The following is a 23,189-nucleotide window of genomic DNA, read 5'->3' on the forward strand; positions in this document are numbered from 1 at the left end:
ATTGAAACTATACCGGTGTGTTTTATTACTGTAAGTAAATCGACAATAAAAGGAAGTAGGTTTTAAACATGACTGCGGTTGCTTTTGATCTCTTGATATATAAGAGCATCAATGCTTCTTATCTTATTTAATAAATAAATCATCCGGCATATTTCTTTTGGCATGCAATCGGGCCGTAATTCTAATCGAGTAATGCGAGTAATAATACCCTTAAGTAGTAGTCAGAATAAAAATTACCATGTAAAAATCAAGCGCGTCAATTTACTCGTAATAGGTTTTGAAATGTATAATTTAACGTGATGATATGTTATATCGTTTTAATGTACTAGAAAGCACGTTAGAGGTAAACATTTAACCATAGGTGTTATTTTTATGCACGCTACCTTCGACTTAACTAAAAATTTCCGTCTATATTGATTTATGTCACGAGTGTCTATGACATGCTTTTAATATGAACAAAGCAACGCCCGAAAACGTGCAAGTACCGAATAAGGTATCAGTTTTAGGTTTGTGAAGTCTTTCGAACTATCTCACTGAAGCTCTTTTTCAATATTACTTAAATAATTTCAAATGACCGCAATTTACGAATTCTTAATAAATGCTTATTATGTTGTACGTAAACTCGGGTAATAAACTTTCTACCATTCTGTCCATATTATTAAGTATTTGGATGCACTTTCAGTTTTTATTTATTTTTTCAAATTTTAGATTATACTTCCAGCAGCTTTTTACCTTTTGAGTATTAATTTATCAAAGTCAATAGCACGTGACCTTCCGTCTCAGTTCTCACTCAGTTTACCGCCTAATTGAATCGTTACAAATGTGACACACGTATCTTGACAAACTTCTGTTGAAAAACTAATCAAAGCTCGAAAGTGATTTAAACACTCTAAACGAATTCAAGCATTTTCAATTTCCATATCATCATAGTATGCATCTAATTTTACTAAGATCGCCGCCTGATATTCTCAAATTTGATTGAAAGACTCGGCTCATTACGCTCGATTAAAGTCGGGCACATCAATCTAAACACTTTCTGGATATTCATCTTTTTATAATTAGTCGCCTTTAACATTTTCGTGTTATTTGACGATGGTGAATGATATCTAAATGAAATTGAATCAGCTCATTTCATTTGTCAATTTATTTTTATGACCGCAAGGGTTAGCTTCGCCTTACAGGCATTTATCTCATTTTTGGCACGCAAGATACTGCACGGGTCCTGTATTTTCGAAGTATGAACTTCTAATTTGCTAACAAAATTCTTTTAAAACGTAGGCAAAACGATAGTTTAGGCTTGCAGAATAAACAGATAGTATTTTGAAAATTTTACAAATATATTAGATCTAATGATGTTTGTATAAATCAAATTATGTTAAATAGAATCTATAAGATGAATTAATGAGCGTATGTGAAGTTACTTAAGGAGCGTTCAGAAAGACTGAACAGTGCACATATAGAAAACAATTAATTCCATCAACGCAATTATCGTTAAGTTAAACGTATTAATAGCACTTTCAATAATTAATTTAAAGGGAATGAAATGTTTTAACATCACCTATATCATTCAGTGGTAGTTATTATGTTTCTAAAACATAACCCTTAATGTGGTACTTTATTGCCAGCATTTTTACTCAGTTTAAAATTAGAATGCCAGTTAAAAAAGACGTTTATTGCTTATAAAATTCATGGAAGCTCGGAAATATACAGCTACTGCTAGTGCAAAATAGAAAAAGTGGAAACTCCACAGGTCGCTTAACACGACAAAAACGAAAAATGTTGCAGGCTCGGTTTGATTGAGCCTGTTCATGAACGGTAGTGGAAATGCATGCTACCGTCCACGCCCTCTAGGCCCAGGTTGAGCAGAACTCAACATTTACACATGCTACAAGTACAGAAATAATTTAGAGACATCCTCAGATGTGTTCATACGGCGGTGCACATGGAACCTTCAATGGTACGCTTGCATGTAATTCCATGAGAAGCGGCGTATGGTCCCCAAATGAAATAATTGGTTTGCCCTAAACGAGAAAACAATGAGCAGAACTAAACAAACTGGAATTTAGAAAAGGGATCTGAGGTTATGGAGCCTGCATATCACAGGAACTGCCAAAAGACAAAATTAAAAAGCAGGCACCATATCCATCGGGTGATTATATAATACCCAAAGCTATGAAAGCGGGAGTATTGGAACCACCCAGACCGAAATGTTCAAGCTGAGAAACTAAACAGTACCAATAAGTATAACATGATTTTGTAAATTTTCTCTCAAATTTCTCTTATAAAAACAAAAGAAGAGAACTAAATCGACAATTTAATAAATGAGTATTTACATGTACTTTTTCGGGAAAATTTCACTGCAGTGAATATATTTTCTGTATTTTCACTGCAGTTAGACATATGTTCTATATTTTCATTTAGTTTCTGGAACTATTTTAGTATTCTTGGGCAGTGAGTTTTGTCTATTTGAACAGGAAAATGTATGTGGATAATGTATAAGTAAACTACTTCAAGTCAAAATGTATAATTTACAAAGATGTCGTTAATACATGTGTTTATTTATTAGGACACCGTTTCACTTTTGATTTGAAACAAAATCTCCAGAAAAGTAAAACCATTACAGTAAACCGGAATTATCGGCAACTGCGAGTTGTACGAAAGTAGTACAACTACTTTTTCATATTTAATATCTTTGCAGATGTAGTGAAGGTAACATTTTCAAATTTTTTTTGTCGAAAATAAGACTAAATTTCGGCTGTATGGAAAATGTATTGTTGTTGTTGTCGCTTGTTCTAAATGTAAACATACGACGTTTTCAATCATTCGCGTATATAATAAACATGAAAATCAAGTTTTTATCATGAATAGGTTTTACTTTTCATCTCATGAGTATGAAAACATATTTTTTATACTTCACACATGTGTGTATATGCCACTAGTGAAATATTTCATTTTCATACCATTCGATGAAAATGAAAACCATATATATGAAAAAAACTTGAATATCATCTACATTTGACACTGAGAAATGATAGGTGAGTGAATATAGAGGTTAGATGTTGGTAAAAAGGCAAAATGAATGTTTATTTTCTCGATTATTCGAGACGTATTGCAGCGGCTTACTCTCTTCTGCAGAACATGTTTTGTTATTTATTAGAATACTCTTCAAAAGTCATATGTCAAGAAGGTTTTACTACTTGTCAATTCACAGTACCAACAGTTTTGAGATTTCTAAGGGATAAAAGCCGCTCAAAATGTGTGAACAAATCGTTTTAATTATTATAATGAAAATCAAGCATCAGTATCGCTGCATCATTTTGTAGCAGCAGTGCACTGGACTTGGCATATGATACAGACATCCTACGCTCACAGGTTCATGTACGACACTTTCAAAGACTTTGCCAAGGGTTACAATGTGTTTATCAAGAAACCTAAATGGCTTGATGGAGGTTGTTTTGGTTGTAACTGCCAGAAATGTTGTTTTATTGTTGTTGTTGTTTTTTTGTTTTTTTGGGGTGGGGTGGGGTGGGGTAACGTCACACTGACACAGTTATACAATACAATACAATACAATACAATACAATACAATACAAAGATTTTATAGGTCATATGGCGACATTCCAATTGTTGATAGTGGAGGAAGACCCGAGGTGTCTCTTCGTGCATGAGGTTAGAAATTGAACGAGGTCACATAACTCCGTATCATTTATCATTATTCCAGATCCTTTAAAGAGTTATTACCGCCATCTGGGAACTTTACAATTAATAATATAATATTTTTGTCCATACTTCTTAACTACAATAAATCGAAAGATTGTCTAAGTAAGAAAACTCGTCTTGTTTTAGAAATTACAGGATGTTGCATACATAAATCTGATTCATTTATTTGATTACGGGAATTTAATTGACTGGCATTCATAGGAACAGCTGGAAATCATTTCATCTGTTCATTTAATACCATTCACAATAAAACTGGCTATTATTTAGAACGTTTATTTCCTCCTCTGTATCCTTGTTAGCAGTTCCCAGATATCTACTTCTTAAATTTGAAGAATTCTGGATATAGGAAGAAGTTCTTGTACTAGATGCAAACGTTTTTCGTGTCCATCAGCAGGAAATTCTATATAATGACACTCAAAGGTTTGTTGCGAATAACAATTAATATGCCCGTAAGCTATGCGTGTAATTCCATCGTACTGGAATGACGTGTGTCTTTCTTGCCATTTTATATAAAATATACAGACTTGTGCTCTTTAACACTTTTAAACATTTCGTTGTAATGTTAATTAACTGCGGGCAGGTGACTTTGCAGTATGTCGGCAAAAAGCATTAGTTCCTATAGACGAATATATGCGTCTTTTTGAAAACTTTACATGTCTGGTTTCGTTTCTCTAGATGTACTGCAGTGAATTTACTTAATACTATATATAAGGTTAAATCTCCGAACTTGAGTGCCAGAAAGATAAATAGCTAATTGAACGCAAATTAACATGTACCTTTAATATATACATGAATAGTAAATTGCAATTGTCATGTCGTCAAAGTCTCAGTAATGTTATGTTTTGTTAAGCACCTAGGATCACATATTACCATAAAGGTTGAACATTACATAAATTGGTTCAAACATGTTTTGTTCCGTGTGGTGTTAAATGTGTATTCTATACTGAACTTCAAATGTTTTATTCATCTAAAGTTCCTCCCTAGTCGTTTGCACATAATTATCTTTTTGTTAATGCCGAAGCATCAACATTTCAGCGACGCCTTTACAACTATCTTTTCAAAAAGACAATATTTCACTTTAAGTATCTAATTTACTATTCCATTGTATTTTAACAATACAATTTCAGATTAACTTACTGCAATAATTATTTTCCCAAACCCACAGGCCATGATCAAAAGAATAAATAATACTACTATGTTGTATTTATTGCCTGCGTTTCTTTTAGGAGCCAATTCTGTATCGTAATACAGAACAATAATATATTTTCTGTACACTTGGGAGCTCACAGATAGATACAACTCTTATGTACGAGACGTATTTATTTCGTTTAGATTGCGCAGTACAGACTGTATTTTTGAGGCAGCACTTGATTATGGTGGTTTTCTATTAACATACACGTTCTAAATGACTGTCCAGGGGGATGTTTTGAATGGTTTCTTATTGAAACATTAATTTCAGTTATAAAGAACAGAAATTCAAACGAACGCCATTATGAACAATAGAACATGAGTTGTCCGAAAGGCTGACAGTATTTTGTTTTGACAATGGACCGACAAGTCACTCAGTAAGCGTTTTATTACAAGACATTTTTCCTTCTTCAAGTCTTGACTTAAGCAAAATTTAAAGTTGAACTATTGACCGGTGAATAGCACAAACTATGGACCGGCGATTTATATAAGGGATCATGTAATAATATTAACCGGAAGTATGAAACAGCTATATGATATGAAATCAATAATTGTTTTTTTTTAACAGTTGATACAGTCAAATATATTATACACAAATATATATATATATGAGTTTCTATAGGTAATATAGTATTATCACGAATCTATTGACGGACAAATTGTATTTGTAATTCAGAATGTAGTGATACGTGTATTAAGAGACATTTTCACTAAACCCATCTCTTACAGCTTTTTATTGTACAGTATCTGGGAGCTTCGACTGACAATCTTGCTGGTATATAAATGACATAAATATTTGATATGTATCTGTTCTACGTGCTCCAGAATATTATTTATACCACCTGCATTCAGTTATTAGACCGGAGATTGTACAAACAGATATGATAGAAATAAGATAATACAGTATGATGCGGTAATTGCCCGTATAACTGTATTACACGATGTATGTATATATAATATAAGATATAACTGCTGTATAGTGTCAGTATTAATGTTTTAGCAGCTACCAATGTACCAAAATGACTTATCAGTCAAATAGTGCACATTCCGGTCAACGCTGTAGATGCTTTTCACAAAGCACACATTATCTCCCTTGACCGCCATTTTGAGTATCATTCATTTACATGAAATCTGCTACAGAGTAAATAAGAGATTCTCAGGTAGTAAATAAAAATCACTTTTTGTGCTATTGCTGTATATGTATTTTCTATATTGTGACGGATTACGAAAAGTTTCCTTATACATTTACTATTTCTTTGCTGAAATGATAAACTGTCAGTAATCTTACAAGTTTGACCCAATTCTGGCAAGGGAGATAAGTATTATAAAAATAGGGAACTATCTATACATAAGTTTGTATTTATCAATGACTTATATGTTTATGATGATAATAACTTAATGTTGACATTTTTACTCCGTTTTGTTGATTGATTACCATTTAAGATTCCTAGCAAACATTATTATTTCTGCATAATTCAGAATTTCTTCATTAGTGTAAATTGCCTTTCGCCTATTCATTTTTCTCCGGGAAAACGATTATTTCATCATTTCCTATTTTCTGTAGAATCATATACTTATTATTTCATAAACCGTCAGAAAAAAAAGCCAAAGGAATAGGAACGTCACTGTACTATCGTGGTGTTAAACAATTGAAATATGACTTTATTCCATCAGCAATCAGTTAAGCACTACGGCTTATAATATCTTTTTGAATGTATAAATAAATCACGAGAATGTCCCTCAAATGTTGGCTTTTATTATAAAGCGATTTATATATATTATTATCACATGTGTTTTGAATATTTTGAGGTGTTTCAGGCATTCTTTTAGTCAGTTGACATCTTAAGTTTTTATGATGAATTAAGATACAATTGTTTTCACGAGAAAAGCTTTGCGTATACTTATATTTTGTAGACTTTGCCGCCAAATATCTTATTAATGTCAGTAAAGATACGACATGGAACAGTGAAAAGTGTTAATGGTGTACGTTTTATTTGTTTAGTTCCAGCACATACTAATATACGTCGACATAGATCATTCTGCACGTCTAAAACTGTATGCTACCGCGCATACTTTTAATGTACTTTGTCTGTTGTCTTGGTGAAAGAAATTCACGGCAGCTCAAAATCACGCTGCTGTGTGGTGTCTCAAAATGTAAACGTTGTTTGTCACGAAAAGGGCCTTAGGGCAACTGTTTTGTTTCCAAAGTTCAACCAAATCGATGTTAGGAGCATTCTAGTATTCTGCTACCACTCTGATTCAGGCAGGGGAAATACTAATGAATAATTTACCGAAATTCAGATTGCAAATATGTCTAAAGTTCAAAAACCTTTCACATTAACAAATAACAAAGCAAAGCTTTTGCCAGTTTCTGTAATGGTTTAAAATCTGCTAGATTTATTTCAGAAAATATATAATACAGAACTGTGAATATCCATCATTAAGGTTCAGTTTCAAGAAGATACAATTTTCAAATGAACTATGAAGGGAGATACAGAAAACTGGCATCACAATTATTTTGAAATAAACTGAAAGCACGTTGGGTGCGAACAAAATTTGCTGATCTCAATGAAGATACGATACTCTATTCAGATTAAAAATCCTTGTTTTGAAAAAATAAGTTATCGTATTTTCATTGAAATCAGCAAATTTTGTTCGTACCCTACGTGCTTTCAGTTTATTTCAAAATAATTGTGATGTACAAACTAAAGTCCGTGGCCATATAGTTTTCAGATCGCTGTGAGTTGTGTTTAAATATCTCTATATACTTTTCCTTCGCAGCAACGTGCGTTAACAACCCGATGTGCCGTTCACATACAGCCGCCGCTAAAAATGGACTGGTACTTGAATTTATTCTTCTAGGCACACTTCCTGTTTGCGAATTATATACACCACGCGCGATTCAGATCTCCAAGGAACACCAACACAAAATAAAGTCGGCTGCGTCAGCAATCAGCAGTCGCCAATAAAAGGGTTTATAAAGCAAATGAAGATAATACCTCTTTCAATTACTACATGAAGTAAAAAGAGCTTAATTTAGAGAAAACCTGAACTAGATATAAGTTCAGCTTTAGAGTCAAAATCAATTGTATGGTAACATATCTTGCGAAGTAACGTGTACACCGTAAACCATAATATTTTAACCTTTAGCATGCTAGATAAATTGTCGTCTGCTGGCAATGTCGTCTGCTAAAATTGTAAAGATCATTCAATTTGCTCCAAAATTGGAAGAAATATTGTCAGAGTAGCAAACAGCTTGGACCCTGATCAGACGTCGATTTAATCGGCGTCTGATCTGGTTCCAAGCTGTTTGCAAAGGCTGTTAAATTCGCCTGCAGCAGGCTAAAGGTTAATACTTTCTGATATTATTTATAACTATACACTGCTGAGAATGATGCCAGAAGCACTATGTGACTTACTGTACGGGCATATGTTACATCACAATGTGGTATTAACGCATTTTGGTGCCCGGTACTAAAATGCGGCGGTCGGGTTTTGGTCGTACCAGAATGCGTTGAAATGGCGAACCTTGTGTACATATTGGCACGTAATTTACTTGCTGCAGTTGGAGTCATTGTTGTCTGTCTTACTTCTTCGTCTATGTCTATTCAGACTGGATAGAATGTGTATGCAAAGAAACTACAGTTAGTTTCCATCTTTGTTAAATCGTATAAGCCTAGAAATTTACCTCTCGGCTTAACACGAAAAGTCGACAATAATAATAATAATAATAATAATAATCATAATAATAATAATAATGATGATGATAATGATGATTTTATATGGTTGGAGAGACTTTGATTCGTGTTTGTTAGGCGAATAGTCGGTTTATTGCGTTGATGCGTTCCCGGGCGAAGTCAAAAATACACGGCAATTAGAGGACGCCAACACGACAAATTAAAATCCGCAGAGCGGTGTCATAATTTTGTACGTTCGTCTTGTCAACATGACAACCAAAATCCAGAATTTTGTATGTAGTTGACAGAAAATTTGTTGAAGAAATTGCGTTGAAACTCCCTAAAATGATACCTGTGTTTTAAAGATTTACCTTCATGAAAAACATATTTCTTTACCTAAGAATGCATTTTGGCAGTGCAGCTCCATAACGCCTACCAAAAACTCGGTTGAATTGTTGTACTCCATGCAACAACTCGTTCGAATTTCGGTACTCGGTACCCGAATGCGTTGGTGCCTCACGGCTTATCTTTGATTTTCTTACTCCTATTGCATTATATGTCATTATTCGCAGCAGTGTATAACATATTTTTACATTCCGTGAGATCCTTTGGCCCAAGAGAAAGTGAAAGTGATAACAAACATGTTAAATAAATGATGCACGGTAGTGTTATCTGCTTTATTGCAACAAAATTCTCCCCTTGTGTATAGCCTTGGTGTCCCTACCTACTTGTTATTCATTAGTTTTCGCAAGTTATTTCACACCCTATGATCATTTATTATGACGCGAATTAAAGAAGCTTGCATGAGGTTTACTTTTCTGCTAAAACTGCTATTGATCAGATATGTTGTTTTTTTGACAAATTGAGAACGTGTATGCTGGCTGCAAAGAATGTGCAAACAATCAGATATAATGTAATACTGAACTTGCAATACAATCTAATATAGGAAGATATTTAAATAGCGTAAAGAAAATATATCTGATTATTTTGAATTTAAGTAACTGTCCTCAGACAACTAACTTAAAATTACTTCAAAATGTTTGCATAATGTGATCTGATGGAAACTGACAACAATTAAGTGATGCGATGCGCGAATCATCTACGTTACTGACAATGTAAAAAAGGAAATTATTCTTCATTTTGAAATCAAAAAGAAAGATAAAAATGATTTTCCTGTCTGTAAGGCCAACTTTCTGCATGGAATTAAATGTCCAATTTAGGAAGAATATACTAGCAATGCCAGTAGGGAAGGTCACCGATACAGGTCATAACATTAATACTTCAATAACTACATGTAGGGAACACTTCGTTTATAATTATTTGTGAACAAATTGTTTATATCATATTGGTAAAAAGTGTGTTTAAAACAAGAATGATTCCAGTGTATTATGTGCTCTGTCAGTATGAGTAACTATAAATAATAAATAACTGTAGAAGATGTAAACAAGTTGTTTACGTCACAAAACAGACTGACTGCCTTTTATTGTTCATTGTCTTAAATGGCGTAAAATTAGTTCTCATAGTTCTCGTCCTGTAACATCTTTTTGTGTGTTTTTTTCTGTGTGTTTTCCTAGTTGTTTTAGTTTGTTTTTCGTATGATTTATACATCAAGGAACACTAAAATGGATGATTAAGTATCTTCTATGTTAATATTTGTATGATTGTTCTCACTGAAGTTACTGTCACATCTGTATTACCGTTGTTATATCTCATAGACAGTAATAAATTATAAGCGCTAGGACTAGTAGAACTTTGAAAAATAAATAACAACACGCTTATCGAATCAGAGGACATTGTAAAGGGATGTTTCCTGAAAGGCCAAATTGTATTTGGTATTGTTTTCTGTTGCCGAATCTTAGATACTTCCTCTGCATTATTTATATAATTCTCTGGGAAAAGATACGAAACATGTTCTAAAGTAAAAGTGACTGTAGAAAACACTCTTTTATATATATATAAAAATCGTATACCAGTAAAAGTATAAACAAACGACTAATCACCAATAGGAAAAGCTACGTTCCTAGAATGCAGCCCCATCTTCGATTTGTATTACCATAGCATAGTATGTGTAAATGTGCATAAGACATAACTATACTTGAAATACATAGTCATAATAAACACGGAAAACGAGGACATAACGGACAGATAAATGAACGCGATGGGTCAACGCCTTGGAATGTTCAATGACAGAACACCACTAGGGAATCGAAACTAGCAAGTTATGTTCAAAACATAAATCATTATCCTAAATATAAATAATTTCCCCACTTGAATCTTTTACACAGACATTTGTAACAAAAAAAAAAAAACTATAATAATACCCGACACACTTATAAGTCGTACGGCGACTTTCCAGTTTTGATGGCGGAGGAAGACCCTAGGTGCCCCTCCTTGCATTGTTTCATCACGTTCGGACACGTTGGTAGAACCACCCATCTTCTGTAAGCCAACTGGCTGGTTTCCTAAAACGAAGAATTCAACGCCCCGAGCGAGAACCCCGAACCCACATAGGTGAGGGGCAAGTGATTCGAAGTCTGTGACCTTAACCGCTTGGCCACAGTGGCCCCACCAAAAAAACAAAATTTGTAAAAGACACACTGTTCATGTAAATAGTTATTAACAGAAAAACTAGTTTACGATATAAGCATGTACTCGATGCCTTTGCAGAAGACAGTGTCACTGAGGGCTCGGCGGAATAGGTCAGAACGCAAATATCAAAGTAGCTCAGTTCCGGTGCTTATCATGAAATCTTTATCTATTTCTTGAGACACAAACGTAAATATGCAAGCAGGCTTTGTGAAATATTCGCGGTATCTCTTCACAGATGTATCTTGGTGTCCGAGATAATGTACGACAGTACACTGTGGTCTTTTGCCACTGATAAAGTCTGCCAATGTGACTTATACATTAGTACCGCTGATTAAAGGGCATCCCGTGCTATCTGGCTTTTATCAAACTGTGAATCTCTATATCGCAGATATTAAACAGCTTCTCTAAATGTATTCTCGCGGTTCCGGTGTGAAATGGGTGGGTCGTTTCATTACAGTTATCGCATCTTTAATCTTGTTAATTGATTTCAGATGTATGTTTTGTGTATTGTTTATAATAAATCATATGAAATGTAGATGTCATGGAAATACTGAGACAATTCGAATTGTTCTTGTAATAGCGTTTGCTGGTTCGTGCTTTTAACCTGTGAGATGACACATATTTTCTGCATTTATACATCTCGGGATTATCAATTCCAGTCGCAGAGAGTGTTGTCGTTGTTTGACGATTATATGTACGTATAAACATGTATATAAATATGATTGCAATAATTTACATCTTTACATACTTAGTTCTAATGTTCGTTGTGTCACATGACTAACCAATTGAATATCAGCTGTGTAGCGACAAATATAACTTTCTGAAGTGTATCGTCGCGCTGAAAAGTTCCTTTAAAGACCCACCACGACCTAGTGACCTACTTTTTTCACCCACAAAATCTTGAAAATCATTCTTATAATACAGGTAATATACAGCTATACCTCAATTCAGGCCCTTCCTAAATAAATCTGTTTTCAAAACTTCATCTGCAAACTTATTCAGTCCATGTCTTTTCAACATAGTTTTAAAAATATAGAGGAATAACTATCTTACACTGTAGAAAGAACATGTAATTGAAATTTTAACTAAATACACTGATTTATGTACATATCGCTACACTAATTCAATACCATGTTAAGACATCAAACAGATTGTCTTGGCCTTATATATGTCACTGTGAATTTATAACTAGATACTTGTTATTTCTCATTTTCTTCATGCAAAGCATGTATAATCATCACGGAAATACAAAAGAATGCAGTTATTTTGTGGTGCCTCTTTAAGTCGATATTTGTAACATTACTGAAATTAAGGAATAACATGTATATCATTTAAAGGGTGTAAATAAAATCAAAGGTCATATGGCGGTTTTCGAGCTATTGTTATTGGAGGAATACCTCAGGTGCTCCTCAAAACAGTTTTAAAGCACTAGCGGGCAAATGGGTAGACCGAACGACCTTCCTTAAGCAAGCAGGATGGCTTCCTCACATGAAAGAATTCTACCCCTCAAGTAAGGTTTTGATCTTACAGCGGCTAGTCATACACTTTCCCTGGATTAATAACTCAGAAGTGTGACATTTCCAAATATTTTTAGTTGTTTTTAGTTCGAGTATTCGAAGAATAAGGAGAGCTATCCTTCTCACCACGGCGTCGGCGTCGGCGTCCGTGTCGGCACCGGCGTCACACCTTGGTTAAGTTTTTCGTACCAGTCCACATTTTGACAAAACCTTCTGAAATATAGCTTTGAAACTTACAACACTTGTGTACCATAACCTTGTCCAGTTTTTGGCAAGAGCACATAACTCCGTCAATGATTTTGTCTGAATTATGAGCCCTTTTAACCTACAAATCTTGGTTTAGATTTTCGTACCATTTCATATTTTGTGTAAACTGTTTGGCATATGGCTTTGAAACTTTTATCACATGTTTATTATAACAGTCTTTTTCTTAGGCAAGAGTACATGATTTTGTCAACAAGTATTTTGACTGGATATGACCCTTTTTGGACTTGTAAGTTTATTCAGTTTTCGTACAACTTCACGTTCTGTCAAAACTATTTGACATCTTGCTTTGAAATAACATTGAACACTTGTTCATTGTCAAAATCTCAATCTGTTACCAAGGGTATGTAACTATGTCAAAGATATTTGGCTCAGTTTTGGCCCGTTTTGGACTTGGAAATTAGTCAACCCATATTTTGTCTAAACTGTTTGACATGTCTTTGAAACTTAGACCACTTGTTTACCATCATAATTTCTATAGGTAGGCAAGACTACATAAATAGGACAAAGATTTTGGCTTAGTTATGGCCCGGCCCTTTTTTGACATAGAAAATACTTAATATTTTGACCAAATACTAACATCAATTCTTCGAATAGTCGAGTGCACTGCCAAACGACAGCTCTTGTTTTTAACTGAACTAGAAACCAATCTTTTAGTTTACGTGCCACTGGTGGTTTATTAGTAATACCATGTAATGTGTAAATACTAGTAGATACTAATTCACATATGTCGTTGCACACTCGTACACAGCATATGTAACTTGAATTAGTAGTGTGATGTTCAGTTCCGTTCTGTTCTATTCAACAGTTACAAATGTTGTATGTTCTCCGACAATTCCTTATTCAAAGGCAATGCATGTTTAACTGGTTTACTGAAAAGATTGACATTAACGTCAATATTGTAAGAGATAAAATCTTGAAGACTGGAACTGCTCTTGACTAATCTGCTAAGTATGCTTTAATACAATACTTTACTTGAAATACAACACACACGTGTAGAGATTCTGTTTTTTATCAATGCAATCATCTTTACGAGCCGTTTTGAACCTGAAATTTAAGCTTCTTATAGAGAAATATTTCATTTTATTTTTGCCATCGTTTTTCTAATGCGCGCATTGCGTGAATACTGGAAAACTGATTGGATTGACTGATAATTTGATAACTATCAATTTGATAAAGAGATTATATACAAATTTTGGCGTGCTTTATTTGTATTTCAGAAAATTAAATTATACATTTTATAAAATAAGTACACGATTTTGAACTATATATAACTAAATGGTCCGAGAAAAATATAATTCAAACTTCCCTTGTGAAAATTTGACCGACCAAAACATCTTTTAAACGTTAGATCTAAAACAACTATTTAGGTTTAAGGAGGAAAAGGGAACCCTGTTGTACATTTTTTACTTTTTTAACAGCCCAAATGCCTTTTAAGGTGAATGGAACCATCAGGTAAATAAATGTGCAATAAGCAATATGTCTGTGGAGCATTAGGCCTATAACCTATAATCAGATCTAGGTGTAATAGTTAATTTATGTCATGACCATGCTTTTTAAAAAGATATATCACTATCATTAACTAAATTATACATAATATGATTCAGTCAAACATGTGACCATTCCTGAAGAAAAGTGTGAACACCTTTCAAAGACGGATAAAGGTCTATAACCTACTCCTAGCAATGTGAGCACAATCAGAACTATTTTCTTCTTATCATCTCAGTTCAGGATGATGTTTAAACATTTGTTGATAATAAATAATAATTTCTTTCGCAGCATCTGTTAAAAGGTGTGCGTGTTTATCTCATAAACTATCCAAATCTTTTAGCACATCATTCTGTGAATACGCTTTACATATATAATAACACTTGTAAATTGTTCTGTACAGATGTAAGTTCGTTTACACAGGACATCCGTCGGTTACATACCTAATTAAACACAGATCTTTCCGAGAAACCAAGATGGCAATAAACGTAATGATATTTTCAGTTGTTCTCTATAGTTCGTTTGAAATCAAACGTTGTGTAAAGTATAAATGCACGTATATTCATTTCATTTCATTACAAGTATTTTTCTTTTTTGCTATTAAATGCTGCATAACCTTCCATTATATTTAATTGGTTGTGGAAATTCAGAGTTTGATACATAAAAGATGATGTGCAAGGTAAATTGCTTTATAACGCTTAATACAAATGTTAATAAACTCATATTTGTTCTACCGAATAGGGGTTTGCTATGTTGTCGTATATATACATAGCCGCATTGTAGTCGATGTCATAACATTGCAAAACCCAGTTGTTTTGCAAACATCCGTATAATCGTTCGCTTGGCATAGATAAATTCCCACAAGTGTGTAGAAGCTCTCTTTGATTTATGTTTTGTAAACATGTTTGTCAATTCTCCCAGAAACGATACAAATAGCTAATTCAGACAAAATGGTAGTGTCGATAGCATGTAATTATAGTTTAGCCGGATAAATCCATTTTCTTTTCCGTCGGAATGTTTCAAGTATAGATATTTATCACAAATTGCTGGATAGGATTCGATGCTAAAGATTAGGTATGCTGATAGTTCGCAAATTTATGTGGAGTCATTTCTGCTAAATTGGTGTTGAATGTATTCCTGGGACCTCCGTGGCTCAGTGGTTATGGTCATTGACATCGAAACACACACTTTTCACCAGTGTAGTTTCGAAACCGTGCATTTGCTGTAGAATTCTTCCTGTGAGGAAGCCATCCAACTGGCTTGCAGGCAGTCGGTGGTACCACCTTAAGAAATAATGCCTTGAACGGCAACTGAGGTCTTTATCCACCATCATAAACTGGAAAAGGTCGCCGTATGTCTTAAATCGTGATGTTAAACCAAACAGAAACAAGGTAATGTAGTCCAACAGTTTTGCATATGCCGCGCAAGTGACTCGGGCGCCCTCGTGATTTAAAAGAAATATGTTTGTTTGGTGTGTTTGTTTTAAACTGCTTCTTTCAGGCTTCTGTAACAGTGCACTTGGGCAAAACCAGTTACCTTACAGAAAACGAGCTGAATGGCTTTTCCTCATAACAAAATATAACAATATTGAATTGTTTTGCTGTGCATGGTGAAAATTTGCGGTAACATTGGTTTTAAGTGTAATATAAACATTTCATTAGTGGAAAGAGATGTTTGACGTCTGCATTCCAAGGACGATCTTCCTTTGGCAACAGCCATTTAAGAGCATGACTTTCGTTTAAACAATTCTCTTTTTAATCACTTATAATGTGATGACAAGTCTAGCAATCTGCAAGAACATGGGTTTATGTTAAGTAACAGATGTGCACGGTCCGTGCTGTATCATTCTGAGAGAAAGACGTAAATTAATGTGTCGGTATCTCAACAAGTTTTCAATGTCTGAGATAACCTGTTTGTGTGTTCTAATTTTGTTCCACTTACTTATAGATTATCTGCTATGAAGAACGACTGTTATTGTCAAGAAAATGTATATCAATTTATCGCACACATCAACGTGTTCTTGTGTTGCATTATTTTTTCTGTATTATATTCCTCGGTATCGTCCATCTTCAATATTTGCCAAATGCATCATTATTAATATGGCACTAGTTTCCAAAAGTGAACTTCTCATATCAAAATGATCATATTGATGTAGCTTTATTAAAAGTTTTATAAGAGCTTTGTGTTAAAAGATATGGCAAAATCAGATATAGATGGTATGTGTATTAGGATTTGAGCTAGTCAGTACAATTCAGTAGAATATTAAACTCTAGTAAAGATTTAAATGAAGAACAGCTTAGAAAATCGTAGAATATTCATGCACACCTTTTTAACATTAATTGTCTAGTCTTTGATAACAATGGCAGCGAAAACAAGGTTGTATTTATAGACGTTTTTGGAATATATACACACGTGCTTGAAATGAAGATCTCTGTCAACACAATGATATATGAGGGTAGCATTATTTTTTTCTAGGTTGATTATATTTATTACTATCATACTTCATGAATGAAATGTTTTTTTTTATTTACGATGGTATTATAGACAAACGATTGGAAAGCGGTGTTCTCTAACCAAATTAAGAATCATTTACATATTCGTATGGTGCTGCCGTGATAAATTATAAAACATCGACAATTGTCGTCTATTTGTTGACAAAATTGCATGAGATTAAATGTTTCAAATTGCTGACGTATATTTCTAATGTGTGCCTTGTTCGCCTATTTGATGAAATGGTGGCATGTCAAAGATGTTATTTAGACTCAGTGTTTTCTCCACAGAAACAATCAGCTTTCAGAAAATAATGGAAAACTCCTACATACTAGTTGTTACAAATGGAGGAGATAACTAGCACCATATTCTTAGAGAATGTCACGATAGTTTTGTATGCGTGGGGCTACCTGATTTTTATCATAGCATCTATTAAAAAGGAAAAATAATCTTATTTACGACTGACAATAAAGAAGAGTAACTGCTTCGTCGTATCTGAGATGAAATCATTATATATCAGTTCTGACTAAATATATACAAGAAATAATTTGTGATCGTGTATATCGATGTCGTTACGTTACTGATGTAGCTGTACAGTTCATATTTGTTCAATACATTACAGCTTGGGTAAAACTGCATTTTCTTTTCTTTTCAAGAGCATCAGTTCATTCTACATCGACTCGAGGATGTTAAAAGTTTTCGTTCCAATTTTTATGAGAAGAAATGCATTTTTATAGTCTTTTTTATTTCATATAAGTAGAAAAGTGGGTATATTCTGAACAAGATTCTAGTAAACGTTGACGGACATTATGATATACATACATTTTTCCATATCAAGATAAAAATAAATAATGAAGTCGTCTGCATTTTTGTCTCAAAATACGTAGAGAGTACATTGCTGAAACAGATAAAAAAAATCCAACATGGTTATTATTGCAGCCTTTGTGATTGCGCATTTAAGATTTACACGCAGTTCCTCTAAACGTTTAACATGTGTATGTATCACGTGAAGGTCATTCAATATCTAGAAACTGAAATGTATGTGCACTGATTAATAAATGTTACGTTTTTTTGCAGTCGTCAACTGTATTTCTGCAAATAATGCACTAACGGTATTATATTATATCATAATTTTCATATCTAGGAAAAAAAGGTGCTAAGGAAAATCTGCAGTATATATTACATTATTAGAATAACGGGGAAAGTTCGAACCGCAGTTTCCCTCGAGGCTTTTCGCGAGATATTTGCGGATGTTGCAATATAGGCCGGGTGGGGTGGGGCGGTGAGGGGGGGGGGGTGAAAAAAAAGTTTGTCGGTTACATTAATGTAGCGTTTTTGACCAGATGTACTTATGATTTTGTTCCTATATTTTCAGTGATACACGGAACCATTACATACCGACTACCTGAATATTGTGACACACCCTCGAATGTGACTTGCTACAAGGGTGATAGGGCGATCCTTCAGTGTTGCGTAAAATATCTTGGGACAAAACAGGTAGTTGTATGTGTATAACAATTTTTAGAGTACCATTAGCGTCCTTCCCTTATGCATATAGCAAAACTATGTTTGGTTTGAGATTTTCACAATTACATTTTATTACAAATAGCCGCCGGTTTCTTTTTGCCACGCCGGTATTTGGCAAATTCAGCCCACATTTATACGCGCTTTACAAAAATGAAAATTGCCTTAAATTGTTACATTAACTCACCTATTTTAAAGTTAGTATGTTTTGATATAATATCATTACTAGTTTTTTGTAAATAAGTTCAAGAAAATTGCATTTGCATGGCAAGAAAATATTTTCATTTTTCTTAAAAAATGATTTGAACTATTTCCAAACGTATGTATAGGTAGAAATATGATGTTTCATATTAATTTCTTAGTTTTTTAATTTTGCCATGGCTATAGCTGAATTTTGCCATGGCAAAATTGCCATGGCCGAATCTTGCCATGGCCAAACCTTGCCATGGCAAAATTGCCATGGCAGAATCTTGCCATGGCAAAATTAAAAAACTAAGAAAAGCAAGCCATGACAATTTTTTTTTATATTTTTCTTAAAAAATGATTTTAACTATTTCCAAACGTATGTATAGGTAGAAATATGATGTTCCATATTAATTTCTTAGTTTTTTAATTTTGCCATGGCAAGATTCTGCCATGGCAATTTTGCCATGGCAAGGTTTGGCCAGGGCAAGATTCGGCCATGGCAATTTAAAATAATTTTGCCATGGCAAAAGACCGTTTTGCCATTTTCTCGTACTACAAAAACTTTACAAAAAACTAGTAATGATATTATATCAAAACATACTACTTTTAAAATAGGTGGGTTAATGTAACAATTTAAGGCAATTTTCATTTTTGTAAAGCGCGTATAAATATGGGCTGAATTTGCCAAATACCGGCGTGGCAAAAAGAAACCGGCGGCTATTTACAGCAAACCTTTTATCAGTATCAGTTAAAACTTTATTTTGTTTAATTTGTTTATGATAGCCATGGTCAGGGTCAAGTAACATGTTTAATTAAATAGTGATCCCAAACTTGACTATTTTTCTGAAATTGCAAGGTGATGTATTATATGGTCATTCTTTTTCAAAGAAATTTAATGCAATTAGCAAAAACAATTCACAAAGAAATTCTCTTTAGTTATAAAGGATGCAAAAAAACCGTAGAAATCTCATTCTGCGAAGAAGCCAGATCGTAAAAAGGCATATTAACCGCACGAGATATAATATCCTGAAACAAATAACAGCGGAGCAAACCTTTTATTTTAGTCTGATTTATGCTTTTCCGCATACAGAACTTCTGAAAGCCTCACTCGTTATCTTGAGGCCTAAATTGATTAAACGTCGTACGATAATGATTTAATGTGTATGGCAAATATATATGAGCAAAATACTGAATCATAGGTCCGCTTTATACAAACTTTAAGCCTTTTTATCAACCACTGGATACTATTTTTCATTTTAAAAGCTTGATTATTAGAATGAAGCACGTCGTTGTCCGCCTGAGCGGCTGACATCAAACTCATCGTTTCCGCTCAATTACTTTAGTTTGGATGGACCATTTGCAACCACAGTTGGTGTGTTAGTAGCTTTTATCAAGGCAAAATTTGTGATTGTATTTGGCTCAGTCGGATCCAGGCAATTTTTACTGAAAACAGAAAAAAAAAACGGTTTTCAATCAATATTTTTGTAAGGAATGAGATACCCGGTATAGTAGTGGAACTTGATTTGTAGATAGCTTAGGAAGAGTTGGAATTGCACTTAGGGCCATTGAGGTCAATGCCAGTGTTACTAAAATAGAAATAGGTTTCGGCTCAATATCCGTAGCTTGACCTGTTATTGAAAAAAAGGTTGGATATTGTTGTAAACTTCAGTTAGTCCGTAGAATTTGTACGGTTGCTAGAATTCCGTATATTTATATTCTACTCAGTGTGTCTGATCAAACTTTGAAAGTCTGGTTTCATGGCGCTGGCGCCTAGTAGTATTATATAGGGAATCTTAACGTAACATATCATTATATAACATGTTTACTTTTCGCAGTAATATGTATTCTCTGATAAAAAGCTCTTACCTCGAAGATACATAACATAAGATAAATATTATTTATGTTTTTAGTGTAGTAACTTTTTCAACAGATATCAATAACTGCTATAAGTTATCTTCATTGCATTCTTTGTAATACTTGCTAAGAATAATTTTCGAGCGTCGAAAATTCCCTACCCAATTATCTAGCATAGGAAATACTTTATAAGAACGCATATACTTTTCACAGAAAACTGTTACAACACCTTTCTTTAAGAATAACCGAGTTGGAGACACTAAATGCTTCTGGTGGAGATTATTTTGATATTGAATAGTGAAGTTAGTTTACAGTCATCGATACAAACCAGCTTTGGCATTAGTTGTAGCAACTCACGCATTCCAATATAACGTGTATTTATGAACAAACGATAGTGAAAATGGGGACTGAAACAATAACTCTATATATAGGTTTGAAATGTATTTGACAGATAAAGACGAAAGTAAACTAGATTTCTAATATTTCACAACTTACTTGTAACGATTTGTGTTTTTACAGCTATATAAATGGAAGCAAATAAACTCAAAGTAGCCTTGTAATGCATATTGATTTTGAATTACATCTCACAGGTAATCTGGAAGAAGGTTAACGAGAACTTTGCACTGACGTATGGAGAGATGGTGTTCGTAAGTGACCCAGATATCAGTATAGATCATCTACCTCATCGGGAAGAATGGAATCTCATTATAAGCAATGTACAAACCAGGCACGCCGGCCTTTACGAGTGTCAGATTAGTACAAAAGAAGATTTAAGAAAATATGTGCAGCTCAATGTTTTAGGTAGGTTTTATATTCTTTTACATTGATGTAGTATACATCTAACAGCTCATTTGACAACTGAACTTTGCTAAAAAGTCACCAGAATATTCCAAGAATCTTTTCATCTTTTGGAAAAGAAGTATCCGCATATCACACAGCGTTATGCAGATGTCTCCATGTGAAGAAAATGTCCGAATAGGTTTTGGAAGCATATAACGTAACTAAACCAAATAAAAGAAGACATAGTTTGTACATTTCTGTTTATTACCCGACATGACATATGCAAAACGAACTGGCTTTACCATTACAGTCTTGAAATAACATTTAACGGACTTGGTGATTCCAAAGCACAATTAATAATAACATTTTTCGTTACAGAAGTGTTAAACATTAACACTTAAACTGAATGAATAGCATAACACTTTCTAATTCGTTCTGTATTAGGTGTCAAAAGAGCATTTATTATGCAATGATTGAGCTGTTAAATATTTATAAATTTGTTTGAATAATATCGTCTTGAGAACACAATTTCGAATAGCAGTAAAACAGGTGTCTAGTTGTTATGTGGTGGATGGTGCGGTTTTGAAACCTTTTTATTGGTGTAAAATTTTTAATGTTATCCAGTGGCATACGGTAAGTCAAGGGTTTTACTGGGGTCTTCCCCCCGCAATCAGAAGCTATAAAATAGCAGTGTGACTTTACACTCGGCAACAGTACATGAAAAAACATAAAATAAAGGAAAAGATAAAGCAAAAAGATGGTTTATATACTATCTCGCACCACCGATAGCATTAAAGCTCTACACCTCGCCATCACTGATTGGTCTTACGTTATGGAATATTGTTTGGTAATTGTTTGTAATCTAAATATTCAAAGGAATATTCACGTGGTTAGCTATAATTACTCCGCAAAAGACAACTATTTTTTGTCTTGGTATTAATATATAGAGTTGCTATTAATATAAGGGGGTATTCTAAGCTAAGTATCTATTGGATATGTGCAGGACTTTCATTATAATCATAAGTTTACTTACATGTACCCTACTACATTAATTTTAGTAGTTGACAAACAAGTATTATTCCATTTTCAGATTAAACTGTGCTGCATTATCCTTAAAATAAGTGTAATAAGTTTTGTAAGAAGATCTTTGGAAGCACAGATAATTCAAACAAACAGAGTAGTAGCAGACTCCGTTTTAGTATGCTCATGATGGCTAATGAAACGGGTACGACAGTCCATTATAACGTCTTTAACAACGTTGATTTTTTTAAAAAGCTAATTGTCAATTTATTTCGAATTGCAGATGAACCTGCTCCAAGAAGAGATGGTATGTATTCGTTTGATGAAATCGATGATTTATATTTTATAAGCGTGTTAAATTCGTCTGTTTCTGGTCGCCTAACTGACGGCTTGTCGTGCCCATTTGTCGTTCACTTAAGACATTTTACATTTTACTTTAAACGCTAAGGTTAGTTTAATATTTTCCTCTGTTGGCCTGCTATTATATCAAATAACGTTCCTGTTTTGTTTACAGGCTAGTACTTTTCATTATAAGCTTTTAAAGATATGGCTTTGAAAACGGATAATTTTCTAGATCATTATGGCGAGGAGAAACAGACGTATTGAATATGTATTCATTGCGCCGCTTTAAATGCAAATTTCCCGAAACCTGCACCTTTTACAGACAGTTTGTACCCCCAGAATAGATTAGCATCAGCCATGAAATATATGTCTTTCTTGCATTATGTTTTAAAGAAATTCTATATCCAATTAACAATTCACGGAAAAGTATTGATATTTGTACATCATATTCAAATCAGATTTTACCACACAATTTATCGCAGTAGCTGTGCGGTTAAACCAGTTTTCAATGTGCATCTAGGATCCGCCACGACAACAGCCATGTTTCACA

The 23,189-nt window shown here is 33.8% G+C and overlaps 1 protein-coding gene across 10 annotated transcripts in view; it reads left to right on the forward strand.

The window, feature by feature from the left end:
* The window catches only part of LOC123566115 (immunoglobulin superfamily DCC subclass member 3-like), a 171,653-nt gene that overhangs the window by 136,619 nt on the left and 11,845 nt on the right, over positions 1-23,189 (forward strand). For 9 of the 10 annotated variants that reach the window (XM_045359982.2, XM_045359980.2, XM_045359979.2 and 6 more), the window contains exons 3-5: positions 18,309-18,433; positions 21,088-21,298; positions 22,581-22,604. In XM_045359982.2, coding sequence (XP_045215917.2) covers positions 18,309-18,433; positions 21,088-21,298; positions 22,581-22,604 — 360 coding nt within the window. The remainder of the gene's footprint in view (positions 1-18,308; positions 18,434-21,087; positions 21,299-22,580; positions 22,605-23,189) is intronic. The other variant, XM_045359983.2, reaches the window with a different exon arrangement.

This window comes from Mercenaria mercenaria, chromosome 8, assembly GCF_021730395.1.
Source record: "Mercenaria mercenaria strain notata chromosome 8, MADL_Memer_1, whole genome shotgun sequence".
Taxonomy (NCBI): Eukaryota; Metazoa; Mollusca; class Bivalvia; order Venerida; family Veneridae; genus Mercenaria; species Mercenaria mercenaria.